We start from the raw sequence: 26907 nt of genomic DNA on the forward strand, positions 1-26907 counted from the left end.
CTGTAGAATTCACTGTGTAGTCTCAGGGTGGCCTCAAACTCATGGCAATCCTCCTACCTCTGCCTCCCAAGTGCTGTGATTAAAGGCATGTGCCACCACGCCCGGCTTGGTATGTGCATATTGCTGTATCATTTCCTAGTGATGCCGTGGCTGTGTGTGGGTATTGGTGTGTATACATGCACACATCTGGCCATGTTTTCCCATCATTTAGTCACACCATAGCTGCTGGACAAGCATTTTTTTTTTTTTTTTAGTTTATTTGTTAGAGAGATAGAGAGAAAGAATGGGTGTGCCAGGGCTTCCAGCCACTACAAACGAACTCCAGACACGTGCACCCCTTGTGCATCTGGCTAATGTGGGTCCTGGGGAATTGATCCTGGGTCCTTTGGCTTTGCAGGCAAGCACCTTAACCACTAAGCCATCCCCTCCAGCCCCTGTTTGTGAGCTTTTTAAGGTTATAAAATGATGTATATAATGTCCATTTTTGGTTGTGTATTAACAGACAAACAACCTTCTGTACGTGCAGTTAGCAGTGGCTCTCTGAACTTTCATTGTTTTTTTTTTTTTGGGGGGGAGGGTTTTCGAGGTAGGGTCTCACTCTGGCTCAGGCTGACCTGGAATTCACTATGTAGTCTCAGGGTGGCCTCGAACTCTCGGTGATCCTCCTACTTCTGCCTCCCAAGTGCTGGGATTAAAGGCGTGCGCCACCACGCCCGGCTCTCTGAACTTTCATTGTTTTTCTTTGCTTCTATTTTATTTTCCAAATGTGTTATACATGAAATATTCATTATTTAAAATCGGAAAAGGCAAGTGGAGCTGGGGAGCTGGTGTAGGGTTAAAGGTGCTTGCTTGCAAAGACTGCTGTCCCTGGTTCAACTCCCCAGTGCCCATGTAAAAGCCAGATACATAGTGTGGTGCATGTGTCTGGAGTTTGTTTGCAGTGACTAGAGGTCCTAGTGTACCATACTCTGTCTCTGTCTGTCTAACTGTCTCTCTCTGCAATAATAATAATAATAAAAGACAAGCGTGGGGGTTCCTAGGGCAAGGTCCCCTGGCTTTCACCTATGGTGTCCTTTTATGTAGAGATCGAGGATGAGGAGCTGATTGTCCTTTCCTTGGGAGACATGTCTTTCCTGTCTCTCTCTCTCTAATATTCCACTTGTCCTCACTCTGAGTCTTTGGTGCAGGACTCCCCGACACCCACTCACCCTCTGAAAGCTGTCCCTATTGCTGTGGCTGACGAAGGAGAATCCGAGTCTGAGGATGATGACCTGAAACCTAGAGGTAATGGCCCTGGTACAAGGGGAGCTTGGCCAGGCTGGCCCCTTGGCTGAAGCTGGAAAGCACTATGGTCTTGTCTCTGTACCATGCTGCACAGAGCCTGGTAACAGACAGTCCACAGATTTGCTTACCTAGAGACCTAGAGACCTGGAGTAACAGACAGCTTCAGATTCGCTGAAATGAACTTCCAGACCAGGCACAGTTATGGAGGAAGGGATTTATTGAAGCTTACAGGTCCAGGAGAAGTTCCATAAATGGCAGAAGAAGCTGGCCTGCCTTCCCACGCCCAAGCAGACAGAGAGAAGCACAAGCCTAAAAGCCAAAAGCCACAGCACACTTCAGGAACTCCAGCTAGGCACACTTTGCATATCTTTAGATTGAAATCTGAAACCCACCACCACACCTTAAGATACACCCAGTGATACTGCCTCCAGCCAGGTGGCTGCAGATGCAAACTACAAACTAATAAAACACTGAATATATTGGGGTTCATCTATTCAAACCACCACACCTGGCCATTAGCCAACTCTTAGATGCATGACCTAGATCATACAGACCTCTTCGTGTGGCCCTGTATGTGTGGCTTGGGCAGTTGGCTGGGCTGGGCAGAGTAGCCAAGGGGCTCATTTACCTGACCTACTCAGACCCACATAGCTGTCAGGTGCAGCAGTCACACTGACTCGTGTGAGATCTCTGGGCTGGAGTATCCTGCTATGTTCTGGTGAGGTCTAGGGGTGCAGGGCCTCTGCTCAGTGGAGGGAGACTTGTGAAGGCTCCTCTCTGGACAGGGTTCTGACCCTCTGCCCACTGTGTCACTTCCAGGCCTCACAGGCATGAAGAACCTGGGAAATTCCTGCTACATGAATGCTGCTCTGCAGGCCTTGTCCAATTGGTAAGTTAACCCCTCCTGAGGGTAGAGTGGGGACAAAGCCCAGAAACAGCTTCAGCCGCCACCCTGTGCTATGCATGTTGCCCATAGATCAAGCATGCTCTTTGACCCCACAGTCTCTTTGGTCTAATGTACCCCCTGGATGAACAGAGAGGTGAGGAGTGAGTGGAAAACATGTGCTTCCAGGATGACCAAGGAGGTAGAGTGAGAGGTAGAATATGCTCTGAGGGTGACTAGAGAGGTGGAGTGAGTGCTAGGATGTACCCCAGGATGAACAGGGAGGTGAGGAGTAGTAGAATGTACCTCCAGGATAACCAAGGAGGTGGGAGAGTGCACAGGGGTGCTTCAGCATTGCTGACTGGGAAACGTTCAAAGGCCAGTGGAAGCCGAGGTGTAGTCCACAGTGAGGACATGCGTAGAATGTGTGAAGCCCTTGGTTGATCCCCAGCACCACGCACAAGGCCCATCTTCAAGGGAGTGTAAGTTCACCACAGGTGAGCCCAGCCTTACAGGGAATGCAGGCTGACATTTAGTGAAATGGGGAGCGGTGTAGGAACTGGGAGATGACAAAAGGAAGCCACCAAGCTTTGTTGGGGGCTTGTTTTGTGTGGTAGAGCTCAAGAGTGTAATGTTACACATGTGCCTTCCACTCACATGTATGCATACACACACACACACACACACACACACACATACACACACAGTTTGATGAAACTGGCCTAGTGTCATAAGACAAACTCAGCACCCTTTCTCCCCGCCTCTCTCTCTATACAGTTGTTTGTGTAACAGGTAAAACACACACACATAGTAAGAAAAGGAACAGATCAATACATGTCTAGAAAAGTCTGGAAGGATAGCCCCCCAAAGTTTACTATGGTCAGTTGTTGTTTGTTTACCTGTAGTATCAAATCATTTTTTAACCATAAATGTATATTTGTATGCAGTGTGGTAACTTTTAAAAGCACGAGGGTCAGGAGAGAGGGCAAGACACCTTTGGGCCTGGCAAGTCCTGTTGACCAAGTTCTCTGCCCTCATGCACGTAGCAGCAGCAGCGTGAGGGCCCTGCCGCAAGGCCTCCTGCCTGATACAGGAGAGCGAGCTGGACTGGATTCCTATGGCTGCTACGTGCAGCACCATGGCCTGGTGCCTTCACCACTGGTGACTGCCTCAGTTCTAGAGGCCAGAATTCCAAGCTTCTTGCCAGGGGCCTGTCCTTGCTTGCCAATGGCCATGTTCTAGCTGTGTCTTCATGAGGTTTTTCCTCTGCATGCACATATGCCTGCTATTGCTCTATGTGGCCAAACTTCTTGTAAAGCCAGACTGCATTGGAGCCTATGCCAACACCCCATTCACTGTTGTCTTTAAAAAACCCTGTCTTGGGCTAGAGAGATGGCTTAACAGTTAAGGCACTTGCCTACAAAGCCAAAGGACCTCAGTTTGATTCCCCAGGACCCACATAAGCCAGATGCACAAGGTGTCACCTGCATCTGGAGTTCATTTGTAATGCTGGAGGCCCTGGCGTGCCCAATTTTTTTTTTCTCTCTCAAATAAATAAAAAATATATATATCCTTAAAAATATATTAAAAAAAAAAAAAGACCCCGTCTCTCGATAGGTCACGTGGTGAAGTGCAAGGGATGTGAACATCAGCACATGCAGTAGGTGGGCTACGGTCTAGGTGGGGCATGGTATGTGCCGCACAAGCACTCACTCCTTACCTGCCTCCTAAATGATGCATGTTCTCTCTCCCTCCCTCTTATGTCCTGGCTCCTGCCCCCTGGTCCCCAGCCCCCCACTCACCCAGTTCTTCCTGGAGTGTGGAGGCCTGGTGCGCACAGACAAGAAGCCGGCCCTGTGCAAAAGTTACCAGAAGCTCATCTCTGAGGTCTGGCACAAGAAACGGTGAGTGCCCTGCGTGCCTGGCTTGGGTCAGGCTGCTCCTCAATGGCGCTCATCCTCTGGACTCAGCCCTGAGAGCACTCACCTTCCGTGAGCCCAGCAATGCCAGCAGCAAGCCTGTGCCATAGAGGTTCTTTCCAGCCCTGTGTTCTAAGCTGCAGAACTTAGGTATTGAGCTTGAGGCATCTTGCTCACAGGCCTGGTGCCTGTGAAGAATGGAGCAAGGGTCCAAAATGCTGCTGAGCCTTGGTGGCAGCTGCTTCACAGATGTCTGTGCCGAGGCCAAAGATCCGTGTCAGTGCCAGGTCTCACCTGCAACTAGGGTAGGGTGGGGGGTGCTTGCAAAAGGGCGTCAGGTGTGGCCAAGCCTAGAGTTGTGGCTCAGGATGAGAGAGTTTAAAGATCAGAAGCTTTGGCTGGATCTCCTGTAGGAAAAGTGGATGTTGGGAGTAACTTAACATGACTTACGGGACAGGCATTGGATCCATGTAGAAGTGAATCAAGACACAGATGATGCCGTACCCACTGGTGTGAGGTCAGGGTCAGGTGGCGGGGGCATGAGCCTGCCTGTGTCTTACTCCTAGTCTTTGCAGACAACTCTAGAATCCTGCTATCATCCTTGAGGCGGGTGTCCTCTAGAGCAGGGCACACTGGTGGTGGTGTTTCTTCCTTTTGATTTATTTATTTACTTTGTTTTTTCAAGGTAGGGTCTTGCTCTAGCTGAGGCTGACCTCAAATTCACTATGTAGTCTCAGGATGGCCTTGAGCTCACAGCGATCCTCCTACTTCTGCCTCCAAAGTGCTGGGATTAAAGGTGTGCACCACCCTGGCCAGCTTTGGCTTATTTATTTTTTGAGGCGGTGTCTTAACTGTAGCCCAAGTTAACTCTGGAACTCACTCTGTAGCCCAGGCTGGCCTTGAACTCACGGTGATCCTCCTACCTCATCCTGCTGAGTTCTGGGGTTATAGGTGTGCACCTCCATGCCCAGCTAGTGGTGGTGTTTCTTGGTTGTAGTTTGTTAAATTTTATTTTAGATTTTCAGTAATGAACACATATTGCTGTAGTGTGAGAAGAACAATAGTCAATACTTACACTGATAACAAAGTTCCAAGAGAGCTAGCCTGGCCTTAGGCGAAGGGAATAGGCTACTCACAAGAGCTCTGCCTTCCAAGGCAGCAGCCAGCACTTGGTCTCTTCCTTGTGCCTTGGACCCTATGGGTTTGCTGGGGCTCTGGCTGGTGGAGACTGTGAGAGGGATCCCCCACTGGGGGTCTGATCAGCCTTACCTTACTGCTGCTTACACCTCCATCCACATGGAATAGTTCCAGGCTGGCCACTGGGCTAATGGATTTGGTCTCCCCACAGGCCAAGCTATGTGGTCCCCACCAGCCTGTCCCACGGGATCAAGCTGGTCAACCCGATGTTCCGAGGCTATGCCCAGCAGGTAAGCCACTTATCTGCTAGGGACACAACCTGGCACCTTCTAGCAGCCAGATGGACGTAGTAGCAGCAGCAGGCTCCCCTGCCAGGTCCTCACCTTCAGAGCGCTTTCTGTGCATAAGGATGCAGGGTCTTCCAGAGACCTCCTGGTGTTTAGCCCCTCTTTACAGATGAAGACACTGAGGCTCAGGAGGCCAAGTCGTCTGTCCTAGGCACACAGCTGGTAAGCACCAGCTGTGCACCAGCTCTTTCCCGTAGCCCCATGCTCAAAACAGCCCCAGGTCACAGCAGCTTCAGTTTGTTTGCAACAGGAGCATCATCCTGGCCTCAGGCTTGCCATGAAGCTGAGGCTGGCCTCAAACTTCCAACTTGGATCACAGCTGGGTGCTACCATGCCTGGGTTCAAATTTCACTTTTTTTTAAAAAAAAGTTTTGCTTTAGTCCAGGCTGACCTGGAATTCACTACGTAGTCTCAGACTGGCCTTGAAGTCACAGCTATCCTTCTACCTCTGCCTCCCGAGTGCTGGGATTAAAGGCCTGTGCCACCACGCCTGGCCTAGAGTTTTATTTTTTAAATTTTTTTAATTTATTTGAGAGAGAGAGAAACAGAAAGAGAATGGGCACACTAGGACCTCCAGCCACTGCAAACAAACTCCAGATGCATGTGTCTCCTTGTGCATCTTGCTTACATGGGTCCTGGGGAATCAAACCTAGGTCCTGTGGCTTTGCAGGCAAGTGCCTTGACTGCTAAGCCATTTCCTCAGCCCTAGAATTTCATTTTTTTAAAAAATATTTTTACTTATTTGTATACACATGTATATGTGTGCATGTGCACATGTACCTGTGCATGTGTGTGTGTGTGTATGTGCACGCACGCATGTGTGTGCATGTGTATAAGCACTCCAGGGCTGCTGCTTATTGCTGTAAATGAATGCCAGACAGATGTACCACTTTTTATATCTGGCTTTTTATGTGTACTGGAGAATCTAGCCAAGGGCCAGTAGGCTGCAAAGGCCTATAACTGCTGAGCCACCTCCCCAGTCCAGAATTTTACTGTTATTAAGTACACATTTTGTCCAGACATGGTGGCACATGCCTTTAATCCCAGCACTCAGGAGGCAGAGGTAGGAGGATCACCATGAGTTTGAGGCTACCCAGAGACTACATAATGAATTACAGGTTTGTCTGGGCTAGAGCAAGACCCTACTTTGAAAAAAAAAGTACATATAAGTTTTGATTGAAAAAAAAAATTCTTAACCTGGAGACCTCTTTGAGACCCATCCTATCTTTCTGTTTTATAAAGTTATGAGGCCAAGAAAAAGCAGGGTAGCTATGTGCTCCTCAGCCCCTTGCTAGCCCACCGGGCCAAGGCCCAAAGCTTTGGGGCCCCAGATTGCTACATGGCCAGGGTGTTTGCAGCTAACCTTGTAGCAGGACCTGAGTGTATCTGGGTCACCTCTTCAGCAGCCTGGACATGGGGCCCTGAGGTGGAATGGTGGGCACTGGAGGTACCTCCCCATGTCCTCCTTCCTGTCAGCCTGCCTGCCACCTTGTTCAGATTAGAGACTCCTGGCATTGTACTCACATCTTTGATAAAGTCAGCACCAAGCTCCTGCCTGAGAAACCTTGCACTGCCTCCACATTCCCTTCTGCTGAATGGTAACTGCAGTGTCTACCGTGGGAATAGGATACCACAGATCCCCGTGTCACAGACGAGCTAGGCGCAGAGGGACTGAACACCTCACTCAGGTCACACAGCACACACATGGCCAGAGTAGGGTACAAGCCAAGCTGAGCCTGTCCCTTGCCACAGAGCTGTCCTCACTGGGTAAGGTTCCTTGCTGCCCTCGGTCGGGTTGGGCCCTGTCAAGTGGGGCTGCTCAGCTGCTGTAGGTGTGTGGAGGCATTTCTGAGTGTGAGGCCAGGTGCAGCTGTGGGCCTGTTGGTGCTTCGCCATGGTCAAGGATGTGGCAAGCAGAGCATAGCGCCTTTGTAAAGAAGCTGAGGGGCAGTGATGGTGGCTGGTGACTGTTTCTGTGCACCTAGCATGTCCATCTCCTATAAGCCAGTGGTGGACCCCACTGACTTCATCCCCACCCTGAACCTCCATCTGGAGGTAACCCCTCCTTCCTCATATGGCTCCACAGTTGACTCAGGGCTTAGAACCCATGCCCTCCTCCAGTGTCCTAGGAAGTCTCAGTGGGAGATATGGTAGCTCCTCTCTCCATCCACATTGTGCCACGGTGGAGCATCAGGTGATTCAGTCACATGAACCCGGGTACCTCTGGCCTTGTTGGTCGCATGCACCCAGCACTGGGATGCTGTGTGTGCTGGGAGGAATGTCTTCATCTCTCTGAGCCTGGGTTGAATGGGGGCCACCACAGAACTGCCATGGAGGCCACTGCCAGCCTCATGGGCAGAAGCAGCCATGTTTGCATGGCCCTCCATGCCTACAAGTCCCTGTGACGTGGGCTCTGGTTGCAGGACACCCAGGAGTTTCTGCGCTGCCTGATGGACCAGCTACACGAGGAGCTCAAGGAGCCCGCAGCGACCACGGTGACAGCACTAGCAGACGCTCGTGACTCCGACTCCAGCGACACAGATGAGAGGCGCGATGGAGACCGGAGCCCTTCAGAGGATGAGTTCCTGTCCTGTGACTCAAGCAGTGACCGGGGCGAGGGTGATGGCCAGGGCCGTGGCGGGGGCTCTTCGAAGGCTGAGACGGAGCTGCTGATCCCAGACGAGGCGGGCCGCGCCATCTCTGAGAAGGAGCGCATGAAGGACCGCAAGTTCTCCTGGGGCCAGCAGCGTACCAACTCGGAGCAAGTGGATGAGGATGCCGACGTGGACACAGCCATGGCCGCTCTTGACGACCAGCCCACCGGGACCCAGCCACCATCACCACGGTCCACCAGCCCCTGCCGGACCCCAGGTATCAGTCGGCCAGGGTAGGTGCAGGGCAGCTGAGGGAGTCACAGCCTTGTGGGCCACCATGTGCCCTATACCAATATGCAGCAGCCTATGGTTGGGAATCCTGGCCCTGAGTCCTCCTCACAAGCCAGGAGCAGCCTCAGTGTCAGGCTCACTGGGCAGACAGCTTCAGTGGAGGCAGACTGAATAAATCCTTTCCCGAGTATTTGATGGGGTCAGGGGTGGGCAGGGGCAGGAGAGATCAGAGTGGAATTTAGTCCTTAGTACTATTGTAGTTCTCAAAACTGCTGTAGGAGACCCTGGCTTGGCTGCCCTGTCCCAGTACTATCCCCTGTCTGTCCCCAGAGCCAGACAACGATGCCCACATACGCAGCTCCTCTCGCCCCTGCAGCCCTGTCCACCATTGCGAGGGTCACGCCAAGTTGTCCAGCAGCCCTCCTCGTGCAAGCCCTGTGAAGATGGGGCCATCATATGTGCTCAAGAAAGGTGATCAGCTGGGCTGGGTGTGAGCATGGTGGCTGGTTTTGAGCACTTGTTACCAGGGCCCAGGCAATGGTTCATGTAGCCTCTGAACCTTCATAATACCCCTGGGGTTGGGGCAGGAACCCCATGTTCTAGATGATGACACTGGGGTTCCAGGAGCTGTCACATGATTCACAATGGTGGAGCCTGACTGAGGAAGCCCAGTGGTGCACCTTGTGCCGGCTGGGCAGAGGAAGCTGGCCTAGTCCTGTTCTGTGTCTCCAGCCCAGGTTCCGAGCACTGGTGGCCGGAGGCGGAAAGAGCAGCACTACCGCAGCGTGATCTCAGATGTCTTCGACGGCTCAGTCCTCAGCCTGGTGCAGTGTCTCACCTGTGACCGGGTGTGTGCTTGGGATAGGGCTGTTATGGTCACTGTCTGGGGTAGGGTACATGCTCCCCTTGTTCCCCACCCCTAGGAAGGAGGTGCCAGGGTTATTTATTATGGTGGCAGAGGTGGTCAACAAGCTGACCTTGGATCCTTCCAGGTGTCTACCACAGTGGAAACATTCCAGGACCTGTCACTGCCAATTCCTGGCAAGGAGGACCTGGCCAAACTCCACTCGGCCATCTACCAGAATGTTCCAGCCAAGCCTGGTGCTTGTGGGGACAGCTATGCCTCCCAGGGCTGGCTGGCTTTCATCGTAGAGTACATCCGACGGTATGCCTGCCTTCTTGCTGGCTGGGGCCACTAGCCAGGCCTGTCCTGACTTTCTTGGGTAGGAAACGGACTACCCTAGAGCAGAATCGAGGATCAGGGGCCCCTGAAGATGAAAGCTAGAGGCACAAGAAGCACAGGAGCCTGCAGGGTGGGGTCAGTGGTCCTGGCCACATTGCAGTAACATGGATGCATGGATGGTCTATCCAGTGAAGGTGAGGGCAAGTGACCACCCAGAGAGGAGCCAGGCAGCAGTGAAAGGGGGACAGCAGGTGGGAGCAGACCTGGTTCTGCAGGAAGAACAATACCTTTCCTGAATCCTTGTAGCCTGATGCTAGGAGCTGCATGGCCCAAAGGAGTCAAATAGTAGCCTGGCTCCTGAGATAGATGAGAAAAGCTAGGTGATGTCATCTGCCTGTGGACAGGTGTCTTGCCCTAGGCTGCTGGCTTCCCCATGTCAAACAGCCATTCTGGGCCTGTGGGGCTCTGGCCTGAACAGACAACCCACTCCACTCCTAGGCCTAGGAACCAACCCTGCAGCTGGCAGCACTGAGTACCCCTTGTCTGTCTAGGTTTGTGGTGTCCTGTACCCCCAGCTGGCTTTGGGGACCTGTTGTCACGCTAGAGGACTGCTTGGCTGCCTTTTTTGCTGCTGATGAGCTGAAGGGTAAGTGGTTGGCAGGGTGGGAGCTGCAGGAAGAAGGCATTCTGTACAGAGTCCTCACCACCACTGCACCTCAGGCAGTGTACAGCCCAGGGCTGGAAGGACACATGGCCAGACCTTGCTTCCCAAACTTCCTCAGCTGGATTCCCACCTGCTAACTTATTGTGATGGTGCACACCTGTAATCCTCACAGTTGGGAGGGGCTTGCAGGAGGGGCTTGCAGGAGGGTCAGAAGTTCAAGACCAGCCTTAGCTATGTAATAAGTTTGAGGCTAGCCTGGGCTACATGAGACTCTCTCTTAAAACAAATAGGGCTGGAGAGATGGCTCAGAGTGGTTAATCACTTGCCTACAAAGCCTAAGGACCTGAGTTCCATTCCCCAGTACCCACGAAAAGACAGATGCACAGAGTGGCACATATGTCTGGAGTCCATTAGGCCTTTGTGCACCTGTTCTTTGTCTGTCTCTCTTAGATCTCTCTCTGCTTGCAAAGGAATGAAAAAACAAAACAAAACAAAAACAACAGCAAGCAAATGTATGTATATAGATTCCCAGCTGCTGCCCACCAGCCTGGGCCTGGGCACATATCCTCTGGAACTGCTGCTCATGATTCTTGGGTGTGGGCTTGTCTGGTTTTTTGTTTGTTCATTTTTCAAGGTCTTGGTCTAGCCCAGGCTGACCTGGAATTCACTATGTAGTCTCAGGATACTCTTGAACTCGGATCGATCCTCCTACCTCTGCCTCACCAGTGCTGGGATTAAAGGCATGCACCACCATGCCTGGCTGGCTTGTCTGTTTTCTACCAGTCTGATAGGCAAAAATGATGCTGTACCCTAACTTTTTGTGTCCTTCATAATTGATGAGTTGAATACTTTGTGGCTTTGATCTGCGCACCCTAATGGTTAGTGATGTTGCACACCTTAAAAATGTTTATTGGTTGCTGGAGAGATTGCGCAGTGGTTAAAAGTGCCTGAAGCATGCCAGCTCATGTTTGATTCCCCAGCACCCATATAAAGCCAGAAGCAAACAGTGGCACAAGTTGGCTGGAGAGATGGCTCAGCAGTTAAAGGCCCTTCTTGCAAAGCTGATGGCCCGGGTTCAATTCCCTCGTACCCACATAAACACAGATGCACAAAGTAGTGCATGCATCTGGAGTTCTTTTGAAGTGGCAGAAGGACCTGATGTGCCCATTTACTTTCTGTCTCATGTGTGTGTGTGTGTGTGTGTGTGTGTGTGTGTGTGTGTGTGTGTTTGGTTTTTCAAGGTAGGGTCTTGCTGTAGCCCAGGCTGACCTGGAATTCACTGTGTAGTCTCAGACTGGCCTTGAAATCATGATGATCCTCCTACCTTTGCCTCCTGAATGCTGGGATTAAAGATGTGCACCATCACATTGGCTCATAAATTAAAAAAAAAAAAATTACACATGGGGGCTAGAAAGAGGGCTTAGCAGTTAAAGACGTTTGCCTGTGAAGCCTAAGGACCCATGTTCGATTCCCTAGAATCCACATAAACCAGATGCACATGACTGGAGTTCTTTTGCCTTGGCTAGAGGCCCTGGTGCACCCATTCTCCCCCTGCCTACCTTTCTGTCTCTCCGATAAATAAAACTAGGCCTGGAGAGATGGGTTTGTGGTTAAGGTGCTTGCCTGCAAGGCCAAAGGACCCAGGTTTCATTCCCTAGTACCCACATAAAGCCAGGTGCATGAGGTGGTGGCTGCATTTGGAATTTGTTTGCAATGGCTAGAGGCCCTGGTGCCTTTTTCTTTTTATCTGCATCTTTCTCTCAAATAAATAAATAAAACATTAAAAAATAAAGGCCAGGTGTGGTAGCACACACCTTTAATCCCAGCACTCGTGAGGCAGGGATAGGAGGATTGCCACGAGTTCAAGGCCACTTTGGGACTACATAGTGAATCCCAGGTCAGCCTGGGCCAGAGTGAGACCTTACCTTGAAAAACCAAAATAAATAAAAATAAAAAAATACTTTTTATGAAAAAAAAAAAAAACATTTATTTCACTTGGAAGAAAAAAGTGATCCAACTCTATAGGTCTAGTCTTTGGGCTAAAAAATAACCTGGGAGCAGTGACTCTCACCAAGGTCATCCCCAAATCCAACACCCACTAGAGCCAGGAGTTAGGGAGGAGGCAGCAGAACCCCCACCAGTTTTTGCCTACAATGGGGCCTCCTGGGAGGACAGACATGACTGGGAAGCAATAAAAAATATTAAACAGGAAATTGGGTAGGAGAGGAGAAAAAAGATAAAGTCTGAACTTTGCAAGGTAAATTAAGGTCCATGGTTCCTGAATTTTTTTTTTAATTTTTATTAGCATTTTCCATGATTATAAAAAAAAATCCCATGTTAATTGCCTCCCTCCACCCCCACACTTTCCCCTTTGAAATTCCATTCTCTATCGTATTACCTCCCCTTCACAAACATTGTACTTACATATATACAATATCAACCTATTAAGTACCCTCCTCCCTTCCTTTCTCTTCCCTTTATGTCTCCTTTTTAACTTACTGGCCTCTGCTACTAAGTATTTTCATTCTCACTCAGAAGTCCTGAATTTTTTTTAAAGTGGCACATGAGCTGGAGAGATGGCTTAGTGGTTAAGGCACTTGCCTGCAAAGCCAAAGGACCCAGGTTCAATTCCCCAGTAACCACATAAAGCTAGATGCACAAGATGGAGCATATGTCTGGAGATTGTTTACAGTGGCTAGAGGCCCTGGTATACCCATATTCTGTAAATATCTGCCTCTCTCCCCCCATTAAATAAGTGAGTAAATAAAATATTAAAATAAATAAATAATTTTTTTTTCCGAGGTAGTGTCTCACTCTAGCTCAGGCTGACCTGGACTTCATTCTGGAGTCTCAGGGTGGCCTCGAACTCAGAGCGATCTTCCTACCTCTGCCTCCCAAGTGCTAGGATTAAAGGCATGCACCACCACGCCTGGCTCTAATAAATAATTTTTTTAAGACACAAGTATCTGTGGTAAGAGACATTAGTGTACCCCCATTCAGAAATAAATAAAAATTTAACATTGTTTATTGGGGCTAGGGAAATAAATCAGTGAAGTGTTTGCCGTTCAGTTATGAGGGTCCGAGTCCAATCCTTAGAACCCACATAAAACCAGGTGGTGATGCACACTTACCATCCCTGTGTTGGACAAGCAGAGACAGGTGGGTCCCGGATCTTGCTGGCCAGCCAGTATAACCTACTTGACAGACCCTGTCTGAAAGAAAGGTCCATAGTGCCTGAAGAAATTATACCTGAGGTTGTCCTCTGGTCCCCACACACATATGCCTGCACACACGTGTGCTCACACCTGCATACACATATAGAAATATTTGTTGGCATTTGTATGTCTTCTTTAGAGGGATATTTGTTCAACTTTTGTCCATTTTGGCTTTTTAAAAGTTATTTAAAAGAAAGAGGCAGAGAGAGAGAATGGGCATGCCAAGGCCTCCAGCCTCCGTAAACGAGCTCCATTCACATGTGCCATCTTGTGCATCTGGCTTACATGGGTACTAAGGAATTGAACCTGGGTTTGCAGGCATATGCCTTATCTGCTAAGCCATCTCTCCAGCCCTTTTTTGTTGTTGGTTTTTGTTTTTCAAGGTAGGGTCTCCCTCCTACCTCTGCCTCCTAAGTGCTCAGATTAAAGGTGTGTAACCACCACACCTGGCTTCAAGCATATCTTTTTTTTTTTTTTTTTTTCCAATGTAGGGTCTCACTTTAGCTAAAGCTGACCTAGAATTCACTAAGGAGTCTCAGGGTGGTCTCAAACTCACAGCAATTCTCCTACTTCTGCCTCCCACGTGCTGGGATTAAAGGCGTGTGCCACCACGCCCAGCTCAAGTATATCTTGTAGGAGTTTAAAAGTCTCCTCCATATCTGTGATTGCACCTATTAAATGTTCTTCCTATCTGTTAAATGGATGAATTAAAACATCCTTATTTCTCAAGCTTAGAATTCACAATTCTCCTGCCTCAGCCTCCTGAATGCTATGAAGTTTAGAATTTCGGTGTAATTCTATTTTTGTTGCCTGTGCTTTTGATATTGTGTCAAGAAATTATTGCCCAGCTGGGCATGGTGACCTACACCTTTAATCCCAACAATCAGCAGGCAGAGGTAGGAGGATCGCTATAAGTTCAAGGCCACCCTGAGACTACATAGTTAATTCCAGGTCAGACTGGGCTGTGAGACCCTACCTTGAAGAACAAAACAAACAAACAAAACAAAAAAGATAGCATTCTCCCCCCCCCCTTTTTTTTTGAGGTAAGGTTCACCCTTAGCTCAGGTTGACATAAAACTTACTCTCTAACCCCAGGCTGGCTTCAAATTCATGGTTATCCTCCTCCCTCCTACCCTAGTGGTGGGATTAAAGGCATGTACCATCACACCCAGCCTTTTCCCCCGCCCCCCGAGGTAGGGTCTTGTTCTAGTCCAGGCTGACCTGGAATTCACTATGTAGTCTCTGGGTGGCCTCGAACTCACAGCAATCCTCCTACCTCTGCTTCCTGAGTGCTGGAATTAAAGGCATGTGTCACTATTCTGGGTTTTAAAAACAAACCAAAAAAGTGTTATTTATTTATTTGAAAGAGAAAGAAACAGAGAGAGAGAAAGAAAATGGGCATGCCAGGACCTCTCACCACTACAAACTCCAGATGCATGTGCCACTTTGTGCATCTGGCTTTACATGGGTACTGGGGAATTGAACCTAGGCTGTCAGGCTTTACAAGCAAGCACTTTAACCACTAAGCATTTTCTTCAATCCAGCTTTTGTTTGTTTGTTTTGAAGCAGGATCTCATTCTGGCACAGGCTGGCCTGGAACTCTGTGGCCCATTCTGACTTCCAACTCACAGTAATCCCTGAGCCTCCCTAGTGCTGGAATTAAAGACATGTACCACTATACCCAGCTCCTTCCTTGTATTTTATCTTTTTTTTTTTTTTTTTTTAATTTCTGTTTATTTGAGAGAGAGGCAGAAAGAGAGAATGGGCGCACCAGGATCTCCAGCCACTGAAAATAAACTCCAGATGCATGTGCCACCTTGTGCATCTGGCTTACGTTGGTCCTGGGGAATCAAATCTGAGTCCTTTGGCTTTGCAGGCAAGTGTCTTAGCTGCTAAGCCATCTCTCCATCCTTGTTTTTTTTTTTTTTTTGAGGCTCATGTAGCCCAAACTAGCCTCAAACTTGCCTGCAGCTGAGAACTCCCGATCTTCTTACCTCTACCTCCCAAATGCTAAGGTTACAGGTATGTGCCACTGTGGCTGGCTTGTCCTAAGAATTTTAGAATTATAATTCCTAAATTTAGGCTTTTGATTTATTTTTAGTTAAATTTTGTAAGTTAATGTAAGGTAAGGGGACTTCTTACATAATACTCAAACATCTGTCATGTTTTGCTTTTTTTAGTATTTATTTATTTGAGAGAGACAGAGAGAGTTTGCTCATGCCAGGGCCTCTACCTGCTGCAAATGAAGTCCAGATATATATGCCACTTTGTGCATCTCGCATTACATGGATATTGAGGAATTGAACCCACGCTGTGAACCCAAGCAAGCATCTTTAACCGCTGAGCAATCTCCTCAGCCCTGTTTTGCTTTTTGGGGGTAGGGTCTCACTCTATCTCCGGTTGACCTGGTACTCATGGTAACCCTCCTACCTTAGCCTTATTTATCCTCTGACTGCTGGGATTAAAGGGGTGCACTACAACGCCTGGCACACCCATCTTTATATCTTTTTTCATTTATTTATTTGAGAGAGAAGGAGAGAAAAAGAGGCAGGCAGAGAACGGGCACGTCGGGGCCTCCAGCCACTGCATATGAACTTCAGACACATGTGCCCCCTTGTGCATCTAGCTTATGTGGGTCCTGGGGAATTGAGCTTTGAACTGGGGTCCTTAGGCTTCACAGGCAAGTGCTTAACCGTTAAGCCATCTCTCCAGCCCTTTTTTTGATTTTTTGAGGTAGGGTTTTGCTCTAGCCCAGGCTGACCTGGACTGGACTTTACTACATAGTCTCAGGGTGGCCTTGAACTCATGGTGATCCTCCTACCTTTGCCTCTCCAGTGCTGGGATTAAAAGCATGCGCCACCACTCCCAGCGCCATTCCATTTCACTTTCTGCCTTTTCATCTGGTTTTGGTGCTATCCATGTGAATGTTTCAGTGCCTCCAGGTCAAGCATACCTACCCAGGTTTTCTCTGTGGGGTTTAGCTAGAGCCCTGTCTCTTCACTTGCTATTTTTTTCCTCTTAAACATAAATGCTATCAGATTTGTCTCTCCCCACTTCCCATCTCTGATACTTTGACACTTGGCTTTCCTGCTCTAGGTGACAACATGTATAGCTGTGAGCGGTGTAAGAAGTAAGTATGTGCATTCTGGGGGCCCCGTTCCCTAACTTCCTGTTCCAACTTCCTCCAGTTTCCATAGTCCCCCAGGGGCCTTCCAGAGGGGTTTTCCTGGCTTTTCAGGTGGCCAGGGTGGGAGCAGTGCACACTGCACCTCAGCTAACCTCCCCCTTGGGATACCAGCCATCACTCATGGGCGCCCTGCCCTCTCCCTAGGCTGCGGAATGGTGTGAAGTACTGCAAGGTCCTGCGCCTGCCCGAGGTGAGTGGGAATCTTGACCTTGGCGGCTCATGCCCACATAGGTGGTGGCTGCACGAGGCGGCTGGAGGGCTGCGTGAAGGTTGACTCTGTCACCACTCAGGCTCTTTAGTGCTGATGGGGCCATGAAGCCTGCCCTGACGCTCTGCTGAGATCCCAGGAATTAGGCTGAGTGGCTGCAGTGCGTAACTTGTGCCCTCTGTCTCTGTGGCATTAGTCCACTCATCACATGTGGGTTTGGTGAAGGTCCTATGTGGACAGTGGAGCCATGGTCATTACTGTTGAGTAAAGGAAGAGGAGAAGAGTGGCCTCTGGGTTGTCACCAAAGGCCTGCCTGAGGGCTGTGAACTGCTGTCAGCCTCCTCAGCTTTGTGGAGTGGGTGGAGAGTGGCATATGGATAACCCTCAGAGGAGCCAAGTTTAAGCCCAGTCTTTCGTGACTGGGAAAGGATGGCTCATGCCACAGGGCCAGGTTTATGTGCTGGAGAAGCTCCCAGGAGTCAGCACTGGGAAGCCACATTGTAGTTCTCAGACAGTAAACATGGCGGGACCAGCCTGGCCCCGGCAGCAGAGCCATCGACCATCCCTGTGAAGAGAAGTGGGGCATCAGGCTGGGTGTGGTGGCTCACAGCTTTAATCCCAGTACTCAGGACACAGCAGAGGTAGGAGGAGTGTCATGAGTTTGAGACCACCCTGAGACTACATAGTAAATTTCAGGTCAGCCTGGGCTAGAGTAAAACCCTACCTCAACCCCGCCCCCCAAAAATAAAGTGTGCCCCTCAGCTCCCAGGTGGAGTTCTCCCATCTGCTGGATGGAGTCCTTGGGCAGATTAGCAGTTGGCCTGGACCTATGCCTGAGGTACCAGGCACCAGTTTCCCTGTCATTTCCACCTAGATGACACGGGGTGACTGGCACCTGCCCTTTCCCCTCAGATTCTCTGCATCCACCTGAAGCGCTTCCGGCATGAGGTGATGTACTCCTTCAAGGTCAGCAGTCATGTCTCCTTCCCCCTCGAGGGCCTTGACCTGCGTCCCTTCCTGGCCAAAGAATGCACGTCCCAGGTCACCACTTACGACCTCCTCTCTGTCATCTGCCACCATGGCACAGCAGGCAGTGAGTCTGCCCCACACCCCTCCCTGACACTGGGTCCTTGCTGCCCGGTCTGTACAGTCCCCCAAACCTGCTTCTATCCTCCAGGTGGCCACTATATTGCCTACTGCCAAAACGTCATCAACGGACAGTGGTACGAGTTTGACGACCAGTATGTCACCGAGGTCCATGAGACGGTGGTGCAGAACGCTGAGGCCTACGTGCTCTTCTACAGGTGGGCCCGAGAAGCTGCTGAGATGCCAGATGCGGAGGGCTCAGGCTGCACCCTGGATGCTCGCTGTAGACTGGCTCTACCTACACCCTGGCCTTGGCAAGGCTGGTGCCCCTGCGCAGCCTGGGCCCCTGCCAAGCTGCTCACTTTTGTGTCTCTGTCCCCACCCAGGAAGAGCAGTGAAGAGGCCATTCGTGAGCGGCAGCAGGTGGTGGCCCTGGCTGCCATACGGGAGCCCAGTCTGCTTCGCTTCTATGTGTCCCGAGAATGGCTCAACAAGTTCAACACATTCGCAGAGCCTGGGCCCATTACCAACCACACCTTTCTGTGCTCCCATGGAGGTGAGGTGCCCTCCCTGGGGGAGGTGGTGTGACAGGTGGTGTGGTGGCCAGAGGAGCCCCAGCACCCCCTCCCTCTGTGCCTCCCTCTGCAGGCATCCCGCCCAACAAATACCACTACATCGACGACCTGGTGGTCATCCTGCCGCAGAGTGTCTGGGAGCACCTGTACAGCAGGTGAGGCCAAGCCGGGCTGAGCTGGCGGGGAATGAGCGCTGGCCTGCACTGTCCTCTGCCCAGCCCACCCAGCCGCCCTACCTTCTGTGGACGTGAAGAAGACACTGGGTTTTGGGAATCTAGTCAATGCTTCCAGTCCTGAGGAATAGAAGACTAGTTCACACAACGTAGGCATGTTATCCATGCCATGGAAAGCCCTTGGGTGCTGGCTGTAAGGCCAGGTGGGATGGTGCTTTGAGCCTGTCTGTTACCCAACACGGGGATTAGGGCTGGCGCTGTGCTACTCTGAGGACTTTAGGGTCTAATGCAACAAGATTAAGCACAGACGACGGGCGTGGTAGCCCACGCCTTTAATCCCAGCACTGGGGAGGCAGAGGTAGGAGGATCGCTGTAAGTTCAAGGCCACCCTGAGACTACAGAGTGAATTTCAGGTCAGCCTGAGCTAGAGTGAGAACCTACCTTGAAAAAAAAAAAAAAGAGTAAGCATAGGCAATTGTCCCATTACAGCCCGGCCCCGGTGGAATGGCACCCTCAGGCTCCAGTAAGGGCAACTCAGCCACACGGGTCCACTCTAGCCAGAAAGGAGTGAGGCCGCTGTCGGCCAGCCCTGTGTGCTCAGAGCACGGTGGGGAGCGTGGCTGAGGGCACGCAGAGGGAGTCTGAAGGGGAGGGCAGCCATCTCTCTTCTCCCCTCCCCATTGCTCAGGCCGGGGTCTCTCTCCGTTCTTGGTGCAGGTTTGGGGGTGGCCCTGCCGTGAACCATCTGTATGTATGCTCCATCTGCCAGGTGGAGATCGAGGCGCTGGCAAAGCGAAGGAGGGTGGAGATTGACACCTTCATCAAGGTGTGTGCACAGGACGGGGCTGGGCACACAGGGACTTGGGGACAAAAGCCACCACTGCAGTCAGATGGGAGGGAGTGTTGTGTGGGACAGCACAGGCATCAGTGAGGAGACTTGTGCTAGGAATGTGAATACTCGTGTGTCCTCTCTCATGGCTCCATGATCTGGGCTGCATAGTTTGGAGAGCTTGTGTGAAGGTTCTAACAGGGAGAACAGCTGATCATATACCCTTGACTGACGACCATCCTCCTCTTTTTGGGGAAACATCATCCAACCAACTGAACAAGCACGCAGCTTTGGAAGGATGCACATTAAGGCTGTGAGGGAGAAAGGCGACCCCCACCTAGCTAGCCAGATCACCCTCTCATCCCAAGGACTGGGTAGTTCTTCACCATGTCGCTTCCCTGACCCTTTGCATCATAGACCTTTACCTACAAGATGCTAGTGATGGTCAACATGACTCCTGGGGAGCAGAGTCCTCCTGGTTGAGGACCCCTGGGCTCTGCACCCTGTTAGGGAAGGTGCTTGAGTCCACAGAAGGTGAAAAATACAGCCTTCCTGGGGTCCCTCAGGTCTGGCTCTTCAGGAACCACTCTGGATGGAGCTGATGGTAGAGCCCTGCCAAGGGAGTGCAACGCCGTGGGTTCTGAGCTCTGTCCCCAGTATACTCACCCAAGTAAATGGTGTGGGAAAACAGCTTCTGTGTGACCTCTGCTGGGTTGAGACTGGGTGTGGCTGGGGCAGGACGTTGGGATGTCCTGTGGAACCAGAAGGAGGCTGATGGGTCCTCCGCTTGCCCTCCTCCCAGCTGAACAAGGCGTTCCAGGCCGAGGAGTCGCCCACGGTCATCTACTGCATCAGCATGCAGTGGTTCCGCGAGTGGGAGGCCTTCGTCAAGGGGAAGGACAATGGTGAGTAGCACGCGGTCCCTGGAGTCACGAGCCTCATGGGGGACTGTGGACTGTGGTGCTGGCACCTTGTCCTTCATGCTCTCTCTGAGGTCACAGAAAGCATGACACTCCCAGGTCTTGCTGGCACCACTGCTATCCCTACTGCAGTCAGGACACTAGTCCTGCCCTGCCAGGGTACTCCCTGCCTACTCCTGGGGCCAGCCGGCCGCTCCTTCCCCCTGGAGGGCCTGTCTTCAGGGATTCTGTGGCCTTCCATGGTAAATGGTTCTTGGTCTTATGGAAATGGAAATAGGCCCCATGACAAGCAAGCTGCTAGGGCCAGCAAGGAGCAGCAGAGCCAGACCTTGGTCACCCTCACGGGCACACTTGGGGTCTCAAAGCACACAGGCCTAGAGGGTCAACAGTGTGTGGGTGCCAAGTGCTGAGTGTATGCCTCGCACTGGGAGCATGAGCAGCCAGGGCTGCGGAGAGCGTGTTGTCTCACCACCCATAGCCCTCCCTGTGCTGGGCGAGGCTATTAGGCATGCTGGGGTATTGGGACACGACAGTAGGCCTTGTCTTCTGCCCACTCTGAGTAGATGAGTTACTGCAGCTGCTTAAGCCTTGGGTTCTGTGTAAACAGTTCTCATCTCACACAGTTGCTGAGGGTCAGATGAGATGGAAAGGGCAAAAAGGAAGGAGACTCAACAAGTGACAGCTGCCGCCAAAGATGAGGGCATTGGCCACTTGCCACTGACTTCCGTCACAAAGCACTGGAATCTAAAGTGACCCTACATGGTGTGGGCACACCCTGTGCTGGGGCCTAGCCCAGACTCAGAAGAGAAGGCCGTGCTGCCCAGGGATCTTCCTTTAGTCTTGGCTCTGTCTGAGACCCAGCACAGGCTCTGTGGGGCCCAGTTATTGAACCCCATTGGGGTCAATGCTCAGAGCTCAGCATGGTCCCACCCTATCTGTTGCAGAGCCTCCTGGGCCCATTGACAACAGCAGAATAGCACAGGTCAAAGGCAGCGGCCACATCCAGCTGAAGCAAGGTGAGACCCCAGCCCCCCACCACCACCTGGGTCTGGCGCTCCTCTACTGCTGGCGCCAGGTTGCCATCCAGCCTTGTCCCCGAAGTCCAGGCCCATGGGCTGAGTGGGAATCCAGATGCTAGGCCTCTGCAGGGGTCCTCCAGGCCCCTCACTCCACCCCATGCCACCCTGCCTCTTCTGTCCTCTCCTTTCTATCAGCCCAACTTGGAATTAAGGGACAGAAACCAACACTGTGTGCTCTAGAGCCTTAATGAGATGGCATTTCTTTCAAGTCACATGCAGCAGCTCTGCATGAGCCTGTGGTCGCATGCCCTTGACCCCCAGCGAGCACAGTCACGAGCTGCGGCCATGCCCAGCATGCCTGTTGTTCTCCACAGGGGCCGACTACGGGCAGATCTCTGAGGAGACCTGGACCTATCTGAACACTCTGTATGGGGGCGGCCCCGAGATTGCCATCCGACAGAGTGTGGCCCAGCTCCCAGACCCGGAGAGCCTGCATGGGGAGCAGAAGATCGAGGCTGAGACCCGGGCTGTGTGACTTGGGACAGGCTGTGAGTCGTGCTGGCCAGCCCTCCTCCCTCTCCAACCAGCCCTGTGTCCCTCTGAAGGCTGCACCCTGCTGAGTGCCCACCATCCCCCAGGCCGGTGTCTGCCCCTCCCTGGTGGGTATGTCTATGCCCTGGAGCAGCGCTGCGGGAGCACCAGGTGCAGAGGCCAAGCACAGCTGGTTCCCTGTCAACCAGCAATGCCGTGCTAGGAATAGATGCTCTTCAGGCTTCTGCCAACTGCCAGGGCTTTGTTATGGTGATTTGGGTCTTTGTCACTATCATCACCACGTCCCCTAAACCGGCCCTCTTGCTAGCTCAGGCCCAGCTCTTGTCCCTGGAGCCCCTTGGGAAGGCTGGCACCTGGACCAAGGATTGGGAGTGGGTGCCACCTCACAGGTGTTTTCCACTATGTGCTTGGCCTAGCACCCCACAGACCCACAGTGGGAGATGACCACAGGGCAGAGTGGACGTGAGGGGCTCCCTGTGTCCCCTTGGTGGTCAGCAGGAGACTGCTGAAGGCCCAGGTGTCCCCGTGCTTGTCCTGCCAACCACACAATGGACTCTTGTGGTTTAGATGGAGGAAAGATGGTTTCTGCTGTAGAGGATGCTTTGGGGTTCCCTGCCATCCCGTCCTGCTAAGCCCACCCCTAGAGTGGCTATCACTGGCTTGGTGGAACAACCGTCAGGCCTCCCGAGGAAGAAGTGCGTGGAGGAGCAGAAATGCCTCGTGTGCTGTCACTCTCGCCTGCTGCTAGCTGAGCTCCTGGGTGGCCTTGGGTGTGGGTTCCGTCTCGCTCCAGCCCTGGCAATTAGGGCCCTACCCTGGAAGGTGTGAGTTGGGACCACGCACATAGGCTAGTCCCCAGAATGTCTAGCAAGGCCACTGTAGAAATGCTGGTACCTGCTGAGCCTAGTAATGCTGACTCTTGTTCTGGAGTCATCAGGCTTGGGGGTGGAACAGCAAGGCAAGGTGTTTGCAGCCCCCGGCCTGGAGCTAACGCTGGGTTGATAAAGATGTCCTGGGACCAAACCTCTAAATGGCCATGGCCTCCAGTCACCACAGAAGTGTGCACTGTTGGACCTTGCGGCACCCAGGGCCTGTACTCCACTGACAGGCAACATGCACACCCATGTGGACCCAACAACATCTGCTGCTGGAAGCTGTTCTGTGCACCTGTCTTTTGAAAGCAGCCCTGCCATCGCACATTGCGCTGTTGGTGATGCCGAGTCCTCCGTGCGATCCGGCCCCGCTCCTCGTGGTCTGGTGTGTGTTCAGAGTGTCATAATAAACGTGCATCCCCAGCCCACACTGTCGCTTCTCCCTGCTGCAGCGCTGTTCCTGCTCTCCTCCGCCCTATGATGTACGTGACCTTAGAGGCATGTGGAGGCTGTGACACCACACCACTCAAAATACCACGGCTGGCTGTCCTTTCCTGGAACCAGATGTGGTCAGTGACTGAGGGTCAGCAAGGCTCACGGGTCGCTGCCGCACCCTCCCCAGCAGTTGGCTGCAGAATAGCCACTGCAGACGTCATCACCCCAGGCCCAGCCCCTTGTAGGCCCAAGCTGGAAGCGCTAGTCTCCATCTGGCCACCCAGCCTGTGGAGTCATCCCAGGAGCCCTAGGTCCTGTGTTTTCCCCGTGGTTTGCTTTTAGAAGAATTTGAGATTGTTATATATTACTTTTAAACATCTAGTTTAATCTGGCCATAGTGACCCACACCTTTAATCCAAGTACTTGGGAGGCAGAGGTAGGAGAATCATCGTGAGTTTGAGGCTAGCCTGGGATGACAGAGTAAGTTCCAGGTCGTCGTGGGCTAGAGTGAGACCATTCCTCAAAAACAAACAGAAAAGCGTTTAGAAAAGCTGACACTCAGAACAACAACAACAACAAAACCATTTCCCTTGGAGGCAGCAGGTAGCTCAGTGGTGCAGCATGCACCGAGCCAGCAATGGTCCAGCACCGACGCCAGAGCCCTCGCCGCGCCAGCCCTCCAGACGCCGTTTCTGGTGAGGGCTGTGGCTGAGGTAGGAGTGGCGGGGCGCACCTGTAATCTCAGCACTCGGGAGGTGGACAGGAGAACCGGGGACAAGGCCGTCCCCAGCTACACGTAGATTTAAGGCCAGCCTGGGCTACATGAGACTTTGTCTCAAACCAACCCAAGTGGGGTCCCGGCCCCAGCTATGTAGCTGCGCCACTTCTAGCATTTCCCCCCGGGCTCCCACCCAGGGTGCCTCTCCTGGGCTGCATTTGATTCAGCTCTGTCCTCTCTCCGAGAGTCTCCCTGGCCTTGAACTCACTGTGCAGCCCAGGCTGGCTTCAAGCTCCTAGACTAAATCCTTCTGCCTCAGCCCAGACTGTAGTCACACACCCCAGCCTGGCCCCCTTCCATCATAAGTTACTTTTTTCTTTTTGAGGTAGGGTCTCTCTGTAACCCTGGTTGACCTGGAATTCACTCTGTGGTCTCAGGGTGGACTCGAACCCATGGTGATCCACCTATCTCGGCCTCCCAAGTGCTAGGACTAAAGGTGCACATCACCACACCCAATTCCATTATAAGTTACTCTTCATATGTGTCTCTATACACATCTCTAAGTGATATTTTTAGCCATGCTCACATTGGAGAGTCATATATACATGGAACCCCAGTGGTACACATCTTGTGAGTGACTTTTTTTTTTGAGGCAGGGTTTCACTCTGGCCCAGGCTGACCTTGAACTCATGGCAACCCTCCTACCTCTGCCTCCTGAGTGCTGGGATTAAAGGCATGCAACACCACGCCCTACGTGAGTGACTTTTGCCAAACCCAGAAAGTGAGAATGAAAAGATTCTCTCTGGAGGGTTTATTTAAGAGGTTTGGTAACATGCATAATATTTTTGTAAAAAAAATATTTATTTGAGAGAGAGGCAGGTACAGAGAATGGGTGCACCAAGGCCTTCAGCCACTGCAAACAAACTCCAGATGCATGCAGCACCTTGTGCATCTGGCTTATGTGGGTCTTAGGGAATTGAATATGGGTCCTTTGGCTTTGTAGCAAGCGCCTTAACTGCTAAGCCTTCTCTCCAGCTCTAACATGCCTTCTTGCACCATGGCAAGGTGAGGTAGAAATAGGTTCCACGGAGCCTTAAAGTGCTTCCTGTCATTTCCCTGAAAACACTTCTCAGTCAGACTTATATCTGCCTCTGCTGACAGAGTTCAGGAGTTTTGGCTGCTCACCCTGCTGAGCGGAGACTGGAAGTTCCTGGGGAGTGTAGAGGCCAAGGCCAGCACAGGCCTCTGGCCTCAGGGCAGCTTCCTGACACTGGAAGACACTCTGGCAGCAGAAGGCACCATGGTGTGAGGGGCAACTCGTGCAGGTCCCACCTGCCTGGGTCCTACATGCAAACCCACATCAGATGTACCCTCCAGGGGGTGCTTCCCAACCCCGGTCTAGTCCAAGTCTAGGGCAAGCAACCTAAGTCTTGTACTGTCTACTTCGTTGGCATTTGCTTTTCTCAGGATAAAGACCACATCAGCCTTTCTTTTTGTGCTGTCCTTTTGTGGCTCTGAGATGCCCTCAGCTGATATCATTCACTAAACCAATTGGACAGAGACAGTCAGGGCCTAGTGGCCACTTGAGACACAAAAGAGCTGTTGGGTGCTGGTTGGCCACCTTCCCATGTTAATCTGGACACCAGAGGAAAGGGGGAGCAGTGAGGAGAGGCCACTGGGTAGTGGGAAGAGCTAGGGGATGTTGACCCCTCTAAGCTTGTCCTGCCTTTTTTGGTTTTCCGAGGTAGGGTCTTACTGTAGCCCAGGCTGGCCTGCGATTCACTATGTAGTCTCAGGCTGGCCTTGAACTCACAGTGATCCTTCTACCTCTGTATCCCGAGTGCTGAGATTAAAGGCATGTGCCACAATGCTGTTTTTAATATATATATGTAATCTATGTACTTATTTTGAGGCAGGGTCTCACTCTGGCCCAGGCTGACCTGGAACTCACTCTGTAGCCCAGGTTGGACTTGAACTCAGGGTGGTCCTCCTATCTCAGCCTCCTAAATGCTGGGATTATAGGAGTAAGCTACTATGCCTAGCTTTGTTTTTGTGATTTTTTGGGGGGGGTCTTTTTCAGGCAGGGTCCCGCTCTAGCCCAGTCTGACCTGGAACTCACTATAGTCCCAGGCTAGTCTTAAACTCAAAGCAGTTCTACCTCTGCCTCCCGAGTGCTGGGATTAAAGGTGTGTGTCACCATGACCTGTAAGCTTTTGTAATACTTAACACAGGGTTCTACTATATAGCTCAGACAAGCCCAGAACTCTCAGTCCTCATGGCTCAACCTCCTGAGTGCTGGCAGTAGTTTACCCCACCATGCACGGTCCACTTCTACCATTTTCTGCACCTAGCCTCCTGCTGCTCCCTCCCTCAGGACCATACTGCCCATCTTGGGCAGGCAGCATTGTCTTAGAAGCTGCCACATAGATTTCATAATTGTGGGATCTTTTCCTGTGATTTAAAAAAGAATAGGGACTGGAGAGATGTCTTAGCGGTTAAGCGCTTGCCTGTGAAGCCTAAGGACCCCGGTTCGAGGCTCGGTTCCCCAGGTCCCACATTAGCCAAATGCACAGGGGGGTGCACGCGTCTGGAGTTCGTTTGCAGAGGCTGGAAGCCCTGGCGCACCCATTCTCTCTCTCTCCCTCTATCTGTCTTTCTGTCTGTGTCTGTTGCTCTCAAATAAATAAGATTTTTAAAAAATGCATAAAAAAAAAGAATAGGCCTATCTGTAATGCCCACACTTACAAGAAAGAGGCAGGAGGATCATGAGTTTGAGACTGTTGCAGTCAGGTTCACGTTGCTGGCAGAAGTCACCC

General features: G+C 51.6%; 1 protein-coding gene across 3 annotated transcripts in view; it reads left to right on the forward strand.

Annotated features, from left to right (window-relative positions):
• The window catches only part of Usp20 (ubiquitin specific peptidase 20), a 47947-nt gene extending 24581 nt beyond the window's left edge, over positions 1-23366 (forward strand). For all 3 annotated transcript variants that reach the window (XM_045150632.1, XM_045150638.1, XM_045150637.1), the window contains 19 exons: positions 1188-1284; positions 2104-2173; positions 3958-4071; positions 5435-5513; positions 7994-8441; positions 8786-8926; positions 9188-9303; positions 9448-9620; positions 10190-10284; positions 16614-16647; positions 16849-16894; positions 17825-18005; positions 18090-18216; positions 18385-18554; positions 18647-18728; positions 19464-19572; positions 20378-20480; positions 21440-21511; positions 21889-23366. In XM_045150632.1, the coding sequence (XP_045006567.1) occupies positions 1188-1284; positions 2104-2173; positions 3958-4071; positions 5435-5513; positions 7994-8441; positions 8786-8926; positions 9188-9303; positions 9448-9620; positions 10190-10284; positions 16614-16647; positions 16849-16894; positions 17825-18005; positions 18090-18216; positions 18385-18554; positions 18647-18728; positions 19464-19572; positions 20378-20480; positions 21440-21511; positions 21889-22049 (2418 nt within the window). In that variant the 3' untranslated portion in view covers positions 22050-23366. The remainder of the gene's footprint in view (positions 1-1187; positions 1285-2103; positions 2174-3957; positions 4072-5434; positions 5514-7993; positions 8442-8785; positions 8927-9187; positions 9304-9447; positions 9621-10189; positions 10285-16613; positions 16648-16848; positions 16895-17824; positions 18006-18089; positions 18217-18384; positions 18555-18646; positions 18729-19463; positions 19573-20377; positions 20481-21439; positions 21512-21888) is intronic.
• Positions 23367-26907: the final 3541 nt, after the last annotated feature.

The sequence above is a fragment of the Jaculus jaculus genome, chromosome 1 (genome assembly GCF_020740685.1).
Source record: "Jaculus jaculus isolate mJacJac1 chromosome 1, mJacJac1.mat.Y.cur, whole genome shotgun sequence".
Taxonomy (NCBI): domain Eukaryota; kingdom Metazoa; phylum Chordata; class Mammalia; order Rodentia; family Dipodidae; genus Jaculus; species Jaculus jaculus.